Raw genomic sequence first — 20,000 nt, 5'->3', positions numbered from 1 at the left:
AAAATAAAAAATCGCACCCAGAACAACATTAATCTCTTCAATACTGAAACCCATTGGACAGCTTTATATGCATTAGGAAGGATCTATGGAGGTCAGAAGATTAATGGCCAGACTCTCCACCATTTCAATCTCCACATGAGTTTCTGAAGCTGTCTAAAATGGCCTAATAGTAACCGGAATTAATATGAAAACGCGGCACGGTGCTGAAGGGGTCAAAAGAAACAGCAGCAGCAACATCAGCAGACTCAGCTTTAATGAAGATGTCCAATGATAACACGGGCAAAAAGGGAGAATGAGCAGGAAAGAATATCGAACAAAACATTACTTTGATGTACTATTATTTGAGTAAATCAGTGAAGGATGAAAGAGAAAGACACACCTTGAATAAAAGCCCAAAGAAAGGAAGGAATATGAGGAAAAGAGGAAGAAAAATAGCACATACAAACAGCTGCAAAAAAAAAAAAAAACGAGGAAAAAGAAAGATGAAAAAAAGGGAAAAATGGTGATAGAATAAAACAGATACAAGTCAAAACAGATGGGGAGGATGATAACATGTCAACAATACAGAAAGATATCAGAAAGAACGAAATCTCACTCCAGTCTTTACTAAAACAAGACAGAGAGAGAGAGAGAGAGAGAGAGAGAGAGAGAGAGAGAGAGAGAGAGAGAGAGAGAGAGAGTTCAGTCACCTTGCTTGTATGACTGATGAAAAAATGAAAAGAAATAAAAAAGAAAATCATAGAAGAATACTTGGACATTTATAGAAGTTAGTTTAGTTCAGTTTTTTTTATATATTTATTTATACCATGTTGGCATTTCCGCGGGAATTTATGGGCTAAAGGGGATACTTTATGGGGTACCTCCTATCTCAAAACCCACCCGCTATAGAAAACCGATGCACCGAGTGAGGAAGCCCAACCTACACTCGGATCGTAGACAGGACTCGAACCCGTGCGCATGGAGACCCCTCGGACCCCAAAGCACGCATGGTTCCACTGTACCACGCGTTCACTTGATTGGTTTAGTAGTTAGTCAATCAATTAATCGGTTCGTTATTAGGTTAATTTGGTTAAGATTAGAATGGTAGGTTGATTAGATTATTAGTAAATGATTCAGTTAATAGATAAGAAGGTAGATTGGTTAGTTAATTATTCAGTCCATTACCTAACTGATTATTCATTTAGAGAGAGAGAGAGAGAGAGAGAGAGAGAGAGAGAGAGAGAGAGAGAGAGAGAGAGAGAGAGAGAGAGAGAGAGAGAGAGAGAGAGACAGAGAGACAGAGAGAAAGAGAGACAGACAGACAGACAGACAGAGAAAATACACACAAAAACTCACTCATTTCTACTTAAAATAAAAAGAACAGAAAAATACATAAAGCTTAAAAATAAAAAAAATAAAATAAAAAAGCTTAAATGGAGAGGCACAGGCACACACATTCCCAGGACTTAATTACATACAGAACATTTTTTTGCCTTTTTAATTTTCCTTCCAAAAGAGAATAACATGTTGCCTTTTGACCTTCTTTTTATACTGAATGGGACGCTCATCGTTTGTGTTCAGCTCGGTGACTGGCCAGGGTCACTCACACCATCCTCTGCGTGGAGGGCTCAACACGAACCAAGAAAAGAATATCTCAACTTATCGAGACTCAAATTGAAAGAGAGAGAGAGAGAGAGAGAGAGAGAGAGAGAGAGAGAGAGAGAGAGAGAGAGAGAGAGAGAGAGAGAGAGAGAGAGAGAGAGAGAGAGAGAGAGAGAGAGAGAGAGAGAGAGAGAGAGAGAGAGAGAGAGAGAGAGAGAGAGAGAGATAAATAGATAGATACGTAAATAGGTACACACATATGTAGATAGACAGACAGACAGATAGATAGATAGATAGATAGATAGATAGATAGATAGATAGACAGAAAGACAGGAAGATATACATGCATATAGACAGACAGAGAGACAGAGACAAACGGCTAAATACATAGAGAAATAAATGATAGACACATATACAGACAAACAGACAGGCAGACATGAAGGCAAAGAGACAGACAGACAGAGACAGACAGCTAAATAGAGAGATAGATGATAGACAAATACACGGACAGGCAGACAGAGAAACGGGTAACTAGACTGAGACATAAGCTTCTGTACAACATACAATACATAGATAAAAAGAGAGAAAAAAAAAAAACACACACATTTCAACAAAGATGTCATTGTAAACAGATAAATAAACAGAAAAATAGATATACCCAGATAGAAACACATAAGCTGGTAGAGACAAAGACACACACACACACACACACACACACACACACACACACACACACACACACACACACACACACACACACACACACACATACACACACACAGAAACGAAACCAAGCACATGAAACATACAGACAGATTCAGAAAGAAGAGAAAATAATATATAAAGCAAGGCAGCAAAATGTACTACCACACTTCACTATACTGCAATCAGCGTACACGAGCAATGCATTGAATCTAAAGCAAGCACGAAACGGTATTATATTTAAAACGCATTATATCTATCGATCAATTCACAGTTTAATGCAGTTTTCCCTCAGGCTATCAGGGCGAAGCTTAAGTCTCGCTTGGGTGACGCTGGCCTTCGTTTCATGCACTCGTACGCAATGCTCCTGCCAATAACAGTCAGCCAACCACTCCCCCTTTCTGCACCACACACCCCGCTGACACTCTGTTAGGCGCTGCAGTGCGTGTGCCACCTTCCCGAATGATAGACGGTAGAATAGTGTTGCTGGGACATTATTATTATTATTAACAGTAGTAGTAGTAGTAGTAGTAGTGGCAGCAGTGGTAGTGGTAGTGGTAGTAGTAGTGGTAGTGGTGGTGGTGGTGGTGGTGTAGTGGTGGTGGTGATAGCAGTGGTGGTGGTGGTGGTGGTAGTAGTAGTGGTGGTAGTGGTGCAGCAGTAGTGCAGTGGTGGTGGTAGTAGTAGTGGTAGTGGTGGTGGTGGTAGTGAGCACGTATGGAGTGGTGGTGGTGGTGGTAGTGGCACGTGATGGAAGGTGGTGGTAGTGGTGGTGTGTAGTAGTGGTAGTGGTGGTGGTGTAGTGGCAGTGGCACGTAATGGAGTAGTAGTAGTAGTAGTAGCAGTAGTAGTAGTAAGTAATAATAGTAGTAGTAGTAGTAGTAGTAGTAGTAGTGGTTGCAGTACTTGTTATTGCTATTGTTAATGTAGTGGTATTTCTTGTTGTTGTTATTGTTAATGTTGTTATTGTTGTTGTTGTTGTTGTTGTTGTTGTTGTTGTTGTTGTTGCTGTTAATGTAGTTGTTGTTATTGTTTTTGCAGTAGCGTCCACAGCAAAAAAAATATGGGAATATATATATAAAGAAGTGAATAATGAAAGCTGCAAGAAGGCGCCAGGGATACACGTGACAGTCCCTGAATGAAATATGCCGCCCTATTTTCACCTTACATCACCATCAGCAAATCTGCTTGATCTTCATTTAAAGCTTCGTAATGACTCACCAATAACAACTTGATCACTGAGTCCATTTCATTCATCTGCCACTACTTGAAAATAAATCCCTTCTCTTTTCAAATCTAATTCCATTAACAATTTATTAATTCTATTTTGATTACTGACCAAGAGGATTTAGCTTACATCTCATTTCTTATATCCCTTATTTTCCTTATACTTCATGATCTACACCTCTATCAAGAATACAAATATGAATGTGTCGATCTTCTCACGTAAGGAATGCTTCTCATCCTTTGTATCGTATTAACCCCTTCATTACTGGGACGCATTTCTACTATAAGTTTTTTGTATGATTAGATGATTTTATTGACATTAGGAAGATTCTATGTAGGGCAGAAGATTAATGGTCACAGTCTTCACTATTTGAATCCCTGACATAAGTTTCTAAAGCTGTATAAAGTCACCAAATTGTAAGTAGAATAAATATGAAAACGTGTCATGGTGGTGAAGAGGTTAATCACTATCCTGTGTACTGATTCCTACAGTACCGGGACCTGCACAACGTGGTGTCCAATACGTCTGACCTGTGTCAAATATAACGTTAATATCACTTCATGACTTTTTTCTACTTCCCTAAAGATAAATCCTAATACACGATATGCTTTATTTCTGAACTCCATGCATCGATTTCTATGACGGAGATCAGAATTAACTATAACTCATATATATATATATATATATATATATATATATATATATATATATATATATATATATATATATATATATATATATATATATATATTTTTTTTTTTTTTTTACTTTATTTATTTATTATTTATTTATTTATTTTTTTTTTATTATTTCTGGTTTTAAATGAAATTCGTTGTGTATTAAGTAGTTGCTGTGCAGATTTCCTCTCAACGGTAAATATTCAACATACGCTTATCGCATTTGTCATCTCTCTGTCCACTCTTTCATCTTGTCCATGTGTCTGTAAGGCGGCTGTATCACAATCCGACATAATTAACGACTATCTTCGTGTCGTCAAATTTAGGTACATCGCTGCTAATCCCACTGCCTATATAATTCAGATAGTATAGTAGGAGTAAAAGTATTAAGGTTTCGAAGACTGATCCCTCTGCTACGCTACTGATGTTTTATGTAAGAGTGAGAGCTGGCTAAGTACAAAAAAAAAAAAAAAAAAAAAAAAAAAAAAAATGTGATTAAAAAAAAAGCCCACTGAGGTGCCGGTCCCTGAAAAGTGAAAAGGAAATGGCTTGGAATAAAAGTCCTCATTTTTTTGGGTCAGACTTGCATATACAGCCAATTACTTTTTCGCCTGTTGCACAAGCATGACCATTTACAGACCAAGACGTTGTTATCTCTCATAATTTGGATCAAAAGCCATTGGTGGAGTATTATGTTGAGCGCCTTCATATAGTTCACGTGTATAATTCCATAATTATCCACATTATCTGTTGCTTAATTTCATTGTTACCAAACATTAACGCGCAATCTACAAGAATATACGCTTAGCAAAATGACATTGAGAAAGGCAAGGTAGAATTATCAATATCAAAGTGGATGGAGCATGACGCTTATTGAATAGTGGTAATTAAGTAGATGATTAGAATGAGTTCCCTGAAACAAACGAATACCAATTTTAGCAGAGCAATGACCTTTAATAGTGCAGCCATAAAGCCATTAAAAAAGAAACGATAAAAAGATGAAGAAATATGAAAAGAAACTGAAGAAACTAATCATAAAAAAAGGTATTACATTAGTATCAAAAGCCTCTGATGTGTCTAAAGCAACAGCAAAGACTTTACCAAAAGTTACGTCCTGCCCACACACAAGTACACAACAAAAACAGTGAAAACAAATTATCTGAGGGGCAAGATAGATTGGTTGTGAATAGCTATTGGGCTGAGATCGAACCTCTGTCAGGGCACTCACAGGATACAACACTTCCATCACCTCGCCGATCAAATCATGAAGATCACCAGGGTCCGAGCGAATTTTGACTCTTCATATCACACCAAAAAACTCGTAAGAATTCAGTTTCAGGGACAAAGGAGATAGGAGTGAAGCCAGCCAGATGAAACAGAGCAGGGAAGGATAAAGAAAAAAAAGTTAGATATACTTTTGTCTAGGTGTCGTAAGTCACAAGAAGCTTCACATCTCATATTGATCAGCGTTTTGAGCAAGTCGAAGGTCAGATTTTGCACTATTTCAGCCAGACACAAAAAGGATGAAAGTTTCAACTAAGCTACCTTTTTTTTCAGACGCTTCTCTCTGCTAGACAATAACTGTGCTAAGTAGAAAGAAATGTCATCATTATCATTGATTGTCTTTGTCATGGATACATCCATGACAAAGACAATCAATTCCCTTATGATCACTGCAAGGGAATTCATATCTGACACGAAGTAATAGTTATTCTAAGGATATTCAAAATAATACGGTCTCAGGTCCTTCCACTGAGCAGAGTTGTAACGCTAAAACAACACATCTACTCGGTGTGACAACAGAGTGGCTCGACAGGATGTGGAAGTAACTGTACGATGAGAGAATAAACTGGTAATGAGAAAAGACCAAGAATGTTGAGTCCACCTACGAGGCTGTTAGGAGAGTGGAATAAATGCTTAACTAATTGCTCTAAGTCATGTAAAATAGCTAAATAGGAAGTTTGTCGATGAAAGACGATAGTTAAAGCTGGTGACGGTCACTGAAATCTTCATGTACCGTGATTTTAGCATTGCAGAAATAGTATGAATGTTTTCCATTCTCAATGAAAACCAGCCAAAGAATATTACAAATTATAAAAAAAGCTTGGTGAAAGAGACAAATCACAACAAAATTCAGTTGCACTAATAATCAAGTTTTAACTACATGGTGGAGAATTCTGATGATTGAAGAAGATGTGCACCAAGAAATTTCTGTCCTTGTGTAAAGATATTTTGAAATTGAGGATACAGAAAAAGAGGGAGGAAACAAAGACGCTCAGCTATTATTAGTACCAAAAACCTGGACTTCAGTGAGAAATAATAGGTAAGGGATGGAGGAGGTCAGGCGATACTCGATAAATTGCAATAATACTTATCTCATCGGAAAGGAAAAGCATAGATACGTGAGTAGGATTAATTTTAGCAGATAAACCAGTATATAATTGTTTCCTTCCCTTTGTTTTCTTATTGAATGCCAAAACCAAGATGTTATGTGAGACTTTTTTATCTACTGCTCTTACTCTTACCACTCTACTCTTACCACTACAACCACTACTACTATTATTATTCATACTACTACTACTACTACTACTACTACTACTACTACTACTATTGGTATTGGTACAACAACAACAACAACAACAACAACAACAACAACAACTACTACTACTACTACTACTACTACTACTACTACTACTACTACTATTGCTATTACTACTACTAGGATAGATGAATGAAAGTGAGTTGAAATTCCCTTGAAATTCTCCTCTGCTCTACAGCTTTGTTCCACTCTATCCCGTACGTTCAGTGACGTGATGAATAAGATAGGACTCACCTGAACAGAGGCTGAGGTGAGCAGGTAAGATTAACCTTTATAGTTCTAGAGTGACTACCTTAAGACTGAAAATCGATAGATAACATTACTGTATATCTACCCGAAGCTATAGTTTTTTTCGGTCCTAAACAGTCGCTATATAGTCTGAAATGTACTATAACAAAGTGCCACATCTCAAACTCATCAGGCCCGTTTTCAGTCTGAGTATAATACATTACTATTGTGAATAAATCGCAATACTTTGATTAATGTCAATAGGAGAGGACCCAAACTGTCACATTTTCAGTGTTCGCAGGTTGGTTTAATTCAGGAGTGCGTCAGCATCGTGTCGCGATACAGAGTAGTCGTCTCTAAACACTATTATGGTGTATCAATTGATTTACCATGTTTTCATTCCTTCCAGTATTTTTCTGTTCTTATTTTACCATGGTATTTCTTTATAGTTACTTGAGTTTATAAGACTAACATCATAATATAGAACAAAACATAATTGTCTGGTGTACCAAGATATTTAATTTCTAGAGACTTAAATTCCACACGGAACCTTAACACACATTTCACTTCGCTTCTGCACAGGTTAATTCTTCACAAGGAATGAATAGAGCAATATTTGTTCGGTTTTCTTTATGAGAAAAAAAGAAAATTAGCGGCCGAAACAGAAATAGTCCGAGGGTGTTGTAGTGTTTTCATCACCTTGTTCCTAAGCTCTGTCTTGCCATAGCCTGAACATGGTATTCAGTTCAGTTCAGTTGATAGGCGGAAGTGTAGCCTGGATATCGGCACTTCCTGATGTGTTTTGGTTTGAGTTTTGTCTGAGTCTGTAGCTGTAATTAATTATTATTTAAACTTTTTACTTTATGTTCTCTTATTTTCCAAAAAATATGCATTATTTCTTTATTTTCTTCTATATTGGATTTTTCAAAAAGTAATTTTCCAATGAAGTGTTTTTTCATCACATGGAACATGTTACTCAATATGCAATGGTACTGCAAAGGATTTTATTAGATCAGCCATCTTAGTACCTCTGGAAATCTTATAATGAACCCCCCTGGGGTTTCGCGCTGTCAGGATGGCCACTGTCCATGAGCTAACACCATTAGGTCTCTATGACACTGAGGACGTCTATGCAGAACGGTTGGGTTGGCAATAGACAATCTCATTATCAGACTTTGATTTCTAAGTTATGAATATAATCTCATTTACGGGGCTTCATATGTTCATGGTGTCTTGTAGTCTACTTATTAACCTAGAAGGAAAGAAAATATCATACTAATTTCGAATTATCAAGTGAGGAAGAAGTCAATTTTGTCCCAGGAATAAGCTAGATGGTATATAAAAAGACACAATGCATAGTTATAACCTAACTCTACTATTATAGCGTTTTTGTCGTAGATACATGTTTAGAAATACTTTACCTATCTTGATATCTCCTTATGTGACAAAAGAATATCCAAAAATATACGATATGCAGTTGACCATCTTTTCTGTGAAATATTACGATATCTGTTGAATCTGGCAACTTCAACGGGAGTTTGGGTCCTCTCCTAGTGTTTCCTTATATTTGAAACATTGATATTTACACGTCATTGTGATCAGGGAAATAAAGAAAACTAAGTTTGCTTTTTCTAAGAGCATGAAATAGAAAAATTTATGTTTACAAGTGGCAGTTTATGTATAAGACAAGCAAACCTGTGTGCACTCATCCACTCTATCCAGAAGCTTAACTAATTTTCAAAAGTTCCCCAATAGCTACACAACTACCATTGGTCTACTGTTTCTATCCAGTTACCTACAAACACGTACACATTCACGGCAGCAACATGCAAAGTACACTAAATACTCCGGAGCAAAGCTGCCTCACCTTGTTTCATTAATCAGCTAACTCTTGCACACTTTCACACCAAAGCTATTTTTCATTTACCATCGACGATTTTATATTCGAATCAAAATTAAAACGACGATTGAGAACTTTCGGCCTAAAGATGTTGAGGGCCGTGACGGCCTTGGGCGCCGCACGGGGGAAGGAGGTGGCTGTCGGGTCCGGCCTGGGGCCCAAGGCAGGAACTGGCTGCAGGTCCTGCTTTTCCTTGGTGGCCTCAAGCTTCACTACTAGTCGTCCACTTGCAGCGCATCACACTAGGCAAGGGTCGCCATAAGCAAGAGATCAATGTCTACCACTCACCGGATGGTGCCGTGAGGGGCCCTAAAGGGGTGATAAGGGCTCCTTGCATAGAATATGATGGTGAGTGGTGTGTACGGGACCTCTGCTTATAATGACACCGGGCTGAACAACTCGCCATGAACGAGGGCACGCTGTGCGCCATGAGCCAGGCACTGACAGTACCAGTGGTCCTTTACGTTAGGTTAGGTTAGGTTAGGTTAGGTTAGGTAAAAAGGACTCACTTCATGACAGTGTTTGGGGAGTGGTGTGTGGCGGGTCATTGCTCATGGCGACCCGTGTGAGGCATTGCAAGGTTGCATCGTCACTGCTCTCATAACCACGGGACTGGGGTTGACCCTTTCTGGGTAAAAAGTTTCGTCCCAGTACCTGTGTAGGTAATAATACTTTGAATCGTTTCGCCATCGCCATCGCCGCACCGTTAGCCTCGATAAACGGATCGTTATCCTCGACAAACACATCTTTACCGTGGACACTGGAATCGCAACCTGTCGTGGAATCCCATTGTTAACGTGGACTCATTTTCCTTCGCGGCTTCAAGCTCACTGATTGTCGTCAACTTGCAGCGCCTCACACTAGGCAAGGCGTCGCCTTAAGCAGTCTGCCGTGTCTACCGTCCACCAGATGATGCCGTGAGGGGCCTTTAAGGGGTGATAAGGGCTCCTTGCATAGAGTCTGGTGGTGAGTGGTGTGTACAGGACCTCTGCTTATAATGACACCGGGCTGAACAACTCGCCATGAACGAGGGCACGCTGTGCGCCATGCACCAGGCACTGACAATACCAGTGGTCCTTTACGGGGTGAAAAGGACTCACTGACAGTGTTTGGGGAGTGGTGTGGCGGGTCATTGCTCATGGCTACCCGTGTGAGGCGCAGTAAGGTGGCAGCGTCACTCTCCTCGCACTCACGGGTCTGGGGTGAACTCTTACGGGGTGAAAGGGTTCGCCCCAGTACCTGTGTAGGCAAGTGAACTTCAATTGCGTCGCAGTGAGGTGGCAGCGCCACTCTCCTCGCACCTAAGGGTGTGGGTGGACCCTTACGGGGTGAAAGGGTTCATCCCAGTACCGGTGTAGGCAAGTGAACTTCAATTGCAGCGCAGGAAGGTGGCAGCGTCACTTTACTCGCACTCAAGGGTCTTGGGTGGACCTTACGGGGTGAAAGGGTTCGTCCCAGTACCTGTGTAGGCAAGTGGACTTCAATATTGTGTCTTGAAATCGCATCGTGAGAACTGGAACCGCACCGACATCGTGGAAACCCGCATCGTTCCCGTGGAAACTGGAATTACATCTTGATCGTGGAAACTCGCATTATTATCGTGGAAACGAGAAGGCATCTTTATCATGGAAAGGCATCGTCATTTTGGAAACTCGCATCGCTATCGAGGAAACTGGAATGCCATTGTTATCTTGGAAACTCGGAGCGCTATCGAGGAATCTGGAATCACATCTTATCATACACACTGTTATCGTGGAAGCTCTCGTGATCGTCGTTCGTTTCGTTATCTCTGAATTACTTAATTAGTCTTGGTATTATTCTTAGCCTCCGTAATAATAGAGATGTTGGTCATTTTTATCTTATCTCTTTTACTGTATTTTTTTCTCAGGGTATAGTTTAGTGTTCTTCAACCTTTTCTCAGTTCGTGCACCTTTTCGAGAAGCAAGGAGGATTATAGAAGCAATGCATCGATATTTGTAATTTTCCCTAAAGTGAACAAGTACTATAATACGAGAATGTTGTGCTACAGCCTCGCTTACCAGACGACACGCGAGACCATTGATGTTCATATCGTGGCGTCAAGGCATGCGAAAAATTTTGATTGTTTAATATAATACCGAAATAGCAATGGAGATATCATTAAAACAAACATGATGGATTATTATGGAGCTCCCTTTAATCTAATTACAGGCATGTGCACCCATATCAGAACACCAACACACGCACTGTTGTAAGGATTTTTGTGGCGTGATAACCGCGGGATGCATTGCTCATATTTATGTGCAAAAAAAATTCATTTAGCAGTAACAATGACAACACTGTCACTTAATGCTACTGTCATGCTGCCATCACTATTGCTACCATCACTGTTACTAGAGTTTCTACTCTTACTATAAGTATTACTACTGATATGACTGCTACTACTTCTACTACTACTGCTATTGTTAATACATAATATTAATAATAATAATAATAATAATAATAATAATAATAATAATAATAATAATAATGATAACAATAATAATAATAATAATAATAATAATAATAATAATAATTATAATAACAATAATAATAATAATAATAATAACAATAATGATAAAATAATAATAATAATGATAATAGTAATAATAATAATAATAATAATAATAATAATAATAATAATAATAATAATAATAATAATAACAATAATAATAACAACAACAATAATAATAATAATAATAATAACAATAATAATAATAATAATAATAATAATAACAATAATAATAATAATAATAATAATAATAATAATAATAATAATTGTAACTATAATTTCAACAACATAACTTTCACTACTATCATAACGGTATTTATTTTTAGTGTTGGAGTTGATGTCTTATGCAGCAACATGAGTGCATAATTATGTTTTAATTGTCAAAAGAATTAAAATTAGTATAATTCCATAAAAATAGCAAATGTGTAGTACTATAATAAGAGAACAGGAACTTTATTGCGCAGTATAAAGTGAGAGCTAACAACATAACGAACACTAATCTCAGTCATATTAAACAACGAAGTTAACGTTATCAACAAAGAGAACGTTAACTTTATGTGTTCTGGTGCACTGCTTCCCTGGCTGATGATTGAAAGTACAACTATCACTAATCCTCAGTCTTGGTCTGGAGCTGACGTGCCTTGGTTCGTGCACTTTAAAGTATAATTACCTGCGGTGTTTTCTCTCCAAGTGGAGGACACTGCGATCACTAATGTTGAATTACATCTAACATTTTTCTGCCGACTGGTACATTTCGAGTAGTTTGTAACATGCTTGTGTTTTGCCTTGACCTCATTGACCTTCCTTTTTTTGGTGTCATTAGCGAATTTACTATGTCGCTACTGATCCTTGAATTTATGTAATCACTGCGGATTATGACAAGTAATGGGCCCGAATGAGACCCCTGGGAAGTCTCTGCTCTCTACAGCTGAACCACTCTTTAATCCGCGAGCTTTAATTTTCCGTAACAACCTTTGATGAGACACTATCAAAAATCTTGCTGCTAAAACGAAGATGTATGTACGACTTCACAATTATTACTGTTGTCCACCGCCTCAGATGTTCTCATGTAGGACAAAAGTTTAGCCAGACACGATTTACCTTCCTTGAATCTATGTTCTTATGGATAGCAATAATAATAACAGTAATATTAATGAAAATAATGATCCATAATATTAATGATAATAATGATATTGTAGAAACGAATCTCTAAGCGAAACTGTCACGAAATAAAGTACTCATCCACAGCCCCTGTATCCCTTCCCACACTGTTCCGCAAATTGTCACAATGTTCTTACTTACAATGGTCTTACAAACAAAAAATAATGGAGATAATAATAGTAATAACAGTAATAATAATATCAATAGTAATAGTTATAACAATCATTATCATTATTATTATTATTATTATTATTATTATTATTATTATTAGTAGTAGTAGTAGTAGTAGTAGTAGTAGTATTGTAATCGTAATCCCCATTAAACTAAATCAGTAATAATGATGCACACAATCATTTATATAATTGTTTTCAGAAGATTTGCAATATATGAAGGTGTGTGTGTGTGTGTGTGTGTGTGTGTGTCTGGTTTCCTATCTGTAGTCAATAATATATCCATCCATCCGTTATCTATCTAACTATCTATCTATCTGTACAAAATATCTACATAATACCCGTATATCAAGACAGCGATAAAACTGAGGTCAAATCTCGGAAGCACCTTTAATGAAACACCACGTCACCACATGTCACAACGAACCACATCCCTCATAGCACCAATCCTTCCACCAATCCACATGTCCACCAGACGCCACAACATGCACGACCCCTGACCCAACACAAGTCTGGCCTCAATTCTGGCTGTTTTCGTCAATACAGAGCAGTGCAACACAACACGCAACTTTTCCATTTACTGAAGCCACAACACAGGCCGCTCGCTCGCCTTTACCTCGCACATTACGGCATGATTATTTTCCCTCCATTGGTATCATAAATACTTACCCGCATCCTTTCATCGGAGAATTAATACGCTCAAAAATCACTCCACGTTACGGGCGCCACAGTGCAGAAATTTCCGTATTCCAGTGAAAAAAATTAAAAAATAAATAAATTACGAGAACACGTAAATACAAATCGTATGTTATTATTGGAAACATTAATAGTGCAATTGTTCTCCTTGTTTAACATAGATTAACACGCAACAGTTGCATTCATATGGACGAGAGACGTGGTATGTCCCTAATTTAAATCTCTCTCTCTCTCTCTCTCTCTCTCTCTCTCTCTGAGCGTGATGTATGGTGGGCGGCGGCAACTCACCTGCCATCACTCACTGGGTAATTTCCTCTCACGTCTCCAAACCTCCAGTGTCATTCCTCGTCTGGATATGTGCGGAGAGAGAGAGAGAGAGAGAGAGAGAGAGAGAGAGAGAGAGAGAGAGAGAGAGAGAGAGAGAGAGAGAGAGAGAGAGAGAGAGAGAGAGAGAGAGAGAGAGAAAATAACAGGTAGAGTTTTAGTGAAGCGCAATGACGGGTGCCTACAGGTTGTCTGACATGAAGCCTCATTAATACAGGGCAAAAACTAAATAGTACTTCTTTTCCCAGTGGTCTGTTGTGTGGAAAGCCAGCCGGGCCAGGCCAGGGCGGGGCAGGGCGGGGCGAGGCGATGGCCAACTGTGTACACTCTAAGTCAATTATTATTATTTATATTTCTGATCAACTGCAAGTAAGAAGTTCATTTTTCCTTATTGGAGTTCACAGTAAGTGCTCCTTAGTGAAAAGAGAAGAAAATTGTTCACTGGTTTTTGTTTCGCACACACAAGATTTTTCTGTCTCGTAAGTCGTGGGAGAATATCAGCAGTTTGATAATAATATTTGCTCGATGGCGTATGGAACTAACATGAGAAGAACACACATTTCAAGCCCAGATAATGTTCCCAGCTGCTCAAGGCTCGACCAGTGAAAGACCATATACCTTTTATTCACCTCTCTCTTTCTCTCTCTGCCCTGTTTCTCCATGAATACCATTTGATACACGCTATCGTCCGCACATAGAAGGCCAAAACTCTTCATTGTGTTGAGAATTCAGTTTGATAAAAATTTTGTAAAAATAGAAAGGGAGACGAAGAATCCCTCATCGTATTGAATATTTTGTTTGATAAGGAGGTCGTAAAGAGATTGCATTGCTTCCCGAGGTTGTGGCGGCAGCTTAGTGTACGCCCACCTCGTGTTCGTCTGCAGTGTTTGGCGAGCAAGCCGGGAAGAAGAGAGTGTTGCAGGGAAAGATATGGATTCTGTATTCGATAACACATGGGTACAGAGAGAGAGAGAGAGAGAGAGAGAGAGAGAGAGAGAGAGAGAGAGAGAGAGAGAGAGAGAGAGAGAGAGAGAGAGAGAGAGAGAGAGAGGAGAGAGAGAGAGAGAGAGAGAGAGATAGAGAGAGAGAGAGAGAGAGAGAGAGAGAGGAATATAAGGTTTCGAAATCTATTTGTACTTATCATTCTCTCTCTCTCTCTCTCTCTCTCTCTCTGTATCCATGTGTTATCGAATACAGAATCCACAACGCATCCTTACTATAATCACTAAATATAAGATAATCAGAAAGGCAGCATGATAACTAAGAAACAAATTAATATATAGCTAAACAGATAAAGAGGAATCAAAATGAAAAAAAAGATAATGAAGAATGGAATGAAAGCAAAAGAAAACAACAGAGTAGTACCAGGAAATATGAAGACAGACAAACGAAAGCTGGAAAGAAAGAACATGTGCAAGGAAACGAGGAAGAAAACCCAGGCGTCCATTTCAGATTCCTTCACCAAAAAAAAAAAAAAAAAAAAAAAAAAAAAAACATGAAAAGCAAAAACAACAGAACGCAGAATATTATTAATGCTTCTCATGAGGACACCCATTAACGGAGAGCGCGGGAGGGAGGAAGCATCTTATTACTGTCGTTTGAGCTATCGTTACACACACACACACACACACACACACACACACACACACACACACACATATTCTTCTCTCTCTCTCTCTCTCTCTCTCTCTCTCTCTCTCTCTTTCACTTTTATTTATGGTGTATATATTCTAAAACGTAAAGGTACACGTGTTTTGCTCTGGAAAGGAGATAATACTACATCCACTTCCACTAACACTTATCCTTTAACCTCCTCCTCCTCCTCCTCTTCCTCTTCCTCCTCTTCATCCTTAACTTTCCCGCATCCTTCTCCGTAGATACATGAGTGCGTCTTGCATCAGTTATTTATCACATGGCGTATAGGCAAGGATGTGTGGTCGGGGATGGTGTGAGGGTGGAAGAAGAGCCGTTCTACTGAGTAACACTGTGTTGCAGGAGGAGGCGAATGTGTGTACGGTTGGCCTGGAAGTGTAGAGGAGGGACGAAGAGTAAGGGAAAGGCACTGCGTGGAAGGCGGGGAAAGGGTATGAAAGAAAGTAAAGGGATAGAAGTATTGGATGTATGGGGAAAGTTAGGAAAAGTACGTATGAGAAGTTTTTTTCAGCACAGTTTAGGAAGGAGAATATTTAAATGATGTAGGACTTAACCTTTTCAGTACCATGACGCATTTCCATTCTAATTATGCTTCTTATTTGGTGATTTGTGTACAGCTTGAGAAATTCATGTGTGGATTAAAATAGTGAAGACTCTGGCCATTAATTTTCTGACCTCTTCAGTACCATGACGCATTTCTATCTTAATTCTGCTTACTATCAGGTGATTTTAAACAGCTTCAGAAACTCAGGTGAGGATTAAAATAGTGAAGACTCTGGCCATTAATCTTCTGACCTCTATAGACCGTTTCTAATGTCAATAAAATCGTCTAATCGTACACAAATCTCAAGGTAAAAATGTGTCACTGTATTGAAGGTGTTAAATATGGGTGGTTTCACAATTTCTTTTTTCAGCCTCGATTTTTCCTTCGTTATTCTAGAGTCCTTCACTATCTTTCATTCACTCCTTCGTTCACTGCTACACTTCCTTCTTACCTCCCTCACTAGTCAAAATCCTTCCATAACATCCCCATCCCATCCTACAGAGTCCTTCAATATCCTTCTACTCCTTCAATCACGTTTTCTTTCCTTGCGTTGATTTTCCTTTACCCGAGTGCGTGTTCTCTTTTTAGTTTTCCTCATCTTTACTTAACATTCAGTCTCTCTCTCTCTCTCTCTCTCTCTCTCTCTCTCTCTCTCTCTCTCTCTCTCTCTCTCTCTCTCTCTCTCTCTCTCTCTCTCTCTCTCTCTCTCTCTCTCTCTCTCTCACACACAAGCACATGCCACCACTAACTTTCCTCCCGCCTCCTTCTTCCTCAGGGTCTGGATGCGTCGCCCTGAACATCACCAGCATCCAGGTTCCTCCCCAAGTGAAGGCAGGCGATCCAGTTAAGCTCCATTGCCACTTCGACCTGGAGGGAGACAAGCTATACTCCGTCACCTGGTGGAGGGAGCAGGAGATGTTCTACCAGTTCACGCCAGCCTCCACCAAAATGAAGACCATCTATGACCGATACGGAATCCACGTTAATGTGAGCTGAGTGCATTTTGTTGATTGGGTAGTGCCGGGCTAAGGTGCCGCTGATTATTTGATTGTGGAGGTGGTTTTATGATTGCTTGTTTGCTTTTTCAATCTCTCTCTCTCTCTCTCTCTCTCTCTCTCTCTCTCTCTCTCTCTCTCTCTCTCTTAGCTTCATAGTTTCACAGTTTCATAGTAGATTTCTGGAAGAGGCCTGTGACTCCAGCACTGAGTCACTAATATCAGTGGTATTTCTTCCTCTTTCATTTTTGTTTCAATATATCCAAAGACAAAAATGACCATAAGGAAACACGCATCAACAAATAAATAACATTAAGCATGATTAAACAAAAATATTAATGGTGATGAAAAGAATAAAGATAAAGAGTACTGATGGAAATCATATATTTATTTTTTTGGAGAGGCAAATAAATTTCTTTGGACATAACGACTGTTATGTCAACGTAGAAAATGTAATGCATATTCATTTTTGTATGAAGGCTGTTGTAAAACAATAAGAAGTTTTTATCGCGAAAATGAAAACGCTTTCCCCGAGATTCTTCCACCTCCTTTGATAAAAAGTTGGGTATTCCTGAACACAATTGCACCACCAAAGTAGTAGTGAACTTATCCATTTTCTGCAACTTTCCTGAACCCAAAGAAAACTTTACAACGTCTTGCTACAATTTAAGAAGAGAAAAGGTTATCAAGTGAATGAATGTTCGTGTTACCGTTGGGTGTATGCAACATTAGCGCCAGCACCGTGGACAGTGAGTAGCAGTGTCGAGGTACAACGGCCTTACCACTGACAGGCGCATGGCTTGTAGATCGTGGTGGTGCCTTGTAACAATATGGCGAGGGTTGGAGTGAAAACAGTGTGTTTCCGTAACCTACGTTTATTAGCATAAACAAACAGTCTTCATCGGGAGCTCAGTGACCTCTCGGGTGGTGTGAGCTAAAGTTCCTGCCATAGCGGTGAGCGGTGTGCGGTGTACCCACACTGTGACGGGACAGCGAGGAAAGGTGTTGCGGGGAGCGAAAGTATCTGGAACTGTAGCGGGAGCTGCAGAGCTTGTCTACTGAAAGGACAGGTTATGGTTGTGAACCCGTTAGTGGTAGTGGATGGATTCCCACTCGCCCAGCCCGCGGTATTGTGGCCGACTTACTAAGGACTGTTGACACGTAACTACAGCTTGATATCCTTACATACCTTAAGACTCTTACTGCTCACTACTGCCTTACTGCTCTACTATGGACGTTATTTGCATTTAACTTACTACCCGATCATTTGCGTTCACAAAAAAAGAGCTGAACAATACAAAATTATTACAAAACGCTCCCTCATTCCTTGCCTCAAGAGCCAAGCACAGATACATCTCAGTGTGTCAACAGCACTGTGACTTTCATCATGATGGGTCTTGTGTGTTGTCGTTTAATTAAAGCAACTCCATACTTCACCAAAACATTATACATCTTTCCCCTCGCTCACTTTACACGAGCGGATTTCTACTCGTACGACAAAAACGTACGATCTGGAAATCAATAAGGTCTTACGAGGTCGATGACGCGGTGACCGAGAGGCCACATTTCCCAGCGACAAGAATTTCCGCCAGCATTCACCATTGTATCACGTGGCGGAGAGCGACCTGCAATTCAGATAGACTTTTTTTTCTGCGCTCTACCACCAGATAATCCATGGTTAGGAAAAGGTGTTGTAACTGCTGTTATTATTTTTCAGAATGTCTCTACTCTACTACAGGTAAACCACGGAGGAGAAATAGTTGTAATGAAGACACGCTTTGTTGACACCCTCACTTGTTTACAATAGGGAAAAAGAGACTTCATGTGTAGCAAACTTGAAGATCTATTTGTGGATAAATTTTGTGAAGAGTAAAAGTATCAAGGCTCTCGACCAATAACATGCTACACGGTATACGTATCTCCACCAATCAGATTCTTGGAGTTATACCCACTCAATATGTTTGTTATCTCTCTCTCATTCTCTCTCTCTCTCTCTCTCTCTCTCTCTCTCTCTCTCTCTCTCTCTCTTACAATACTCACACACACACACACACACACACACACACACACACACACACACACACACACACACACAACAACAACACACACACATGCGCACACATGCACACACACAAACACACCACATATGCAGCAGTCACAACAAACAGCGGCCAACACACTTCTCTTTCAACACACCAAGAAACACGGCGAGGCATCACTTATCACTTGGCTCTCTCCAGCGATGCACGCAGTTAATGTTTGCACGACTCCGGGATACTGCACAGGACTACAATCTTTAACTGGTGCTTGCTGGAGAGAGAGAGAGAGAGAGAGAGAGAGAGAGAGAGAGAGAGAGAGAGAGAGAGAGAGAGAGAGAGAGAGAGAGAGAGAGAGAGAGAGAGAGAGAGAGAGAGAGAGAGAGAGAGAGAGAGAGAGAGAGAGAGAGAGAGAGAGAGAGAGAGAGAGAGAGAGAGAGAGAGAGAGAGAGAGAGAGAGAGAGAGAAAGAGACTCCATGAACGCCTGAGTGACCTTCCCCACGAGTGCAACAGGTGATCAAACGTTGCCTTGCTCACTGCCTTGCACACAAACACTCACCAAGGGAAAAGCAACAATAGAAGTTCCTCCAAGGCACACACACACACACACACACACACACACACACACACACACACACACACACACACACACACACACACACACACACAATAATGCATCCCTTGTCTTGTTTGTCCTATGAGTGCAATACTAAAGGAAGGGTAGATTATAATACGAGGGACAAAAAATCATTTCTTTGATAACTACCGGCTCATTTGCTGACAGAAATAGGAAAAGAAAGAAATTGAAGTGGAAAACAAACAGCAGCAGACCTTTTGTCCCTTTAAGAATGACGTACAGTTCAGTGTATACGGTACGGTAGACAGAGAGAGAGAGAGAGAGAGAGAGAGAGAGAGAGAGAGAGAGAGAGAGAGAGAGAGAGAGAGAGAGAGAGAGAGAGAGAGAGAGAGAGAGAG

At 39.7% G+C, this 20,000-nt stretch overlaps 1 protein-coding gene across 1 annotated transcript in view; it reads left to right on the top strand.

Moving 5' to 3' along the window:
* Positions 1–20,000, top strand: part of LOC123517662 — a 197,381-nt gene that overhangs the window by 97,455 nt on the left and 79,926 nt on the right. The window contains exon 2 of the mRNA XM_045277980.1: positions 16,769–16,980. Coding sequence (XP_045133915.1) covers positions 16,769–16,980 — 212 coding nt within the window. The remainder of the gene's footprint in view (positions 1–16,768; positions 16,981–20,000) is intronic.

The sequence above is a fragment of the Portunus trituberculatus genome, chromosome 42 (assembly GCF_017591435.1).
Source record: "Portunus trituberculatus isolate SZX2019 chromosome 42, ASM1759143v1, whole genome shotgun sequence".
Classification (NCBI taxonomy): domain Eukaryota; kingdom Metazoa; phylum Arthropoda; class Malacostraca; order Decapoda; family Portunidae; genus Portunus; species Portunus trituberculatus.
Note: the sequence above shows the minus strand (reverse complement) of the source record. Positions and strands in the feature narration are given on the sequence as shown.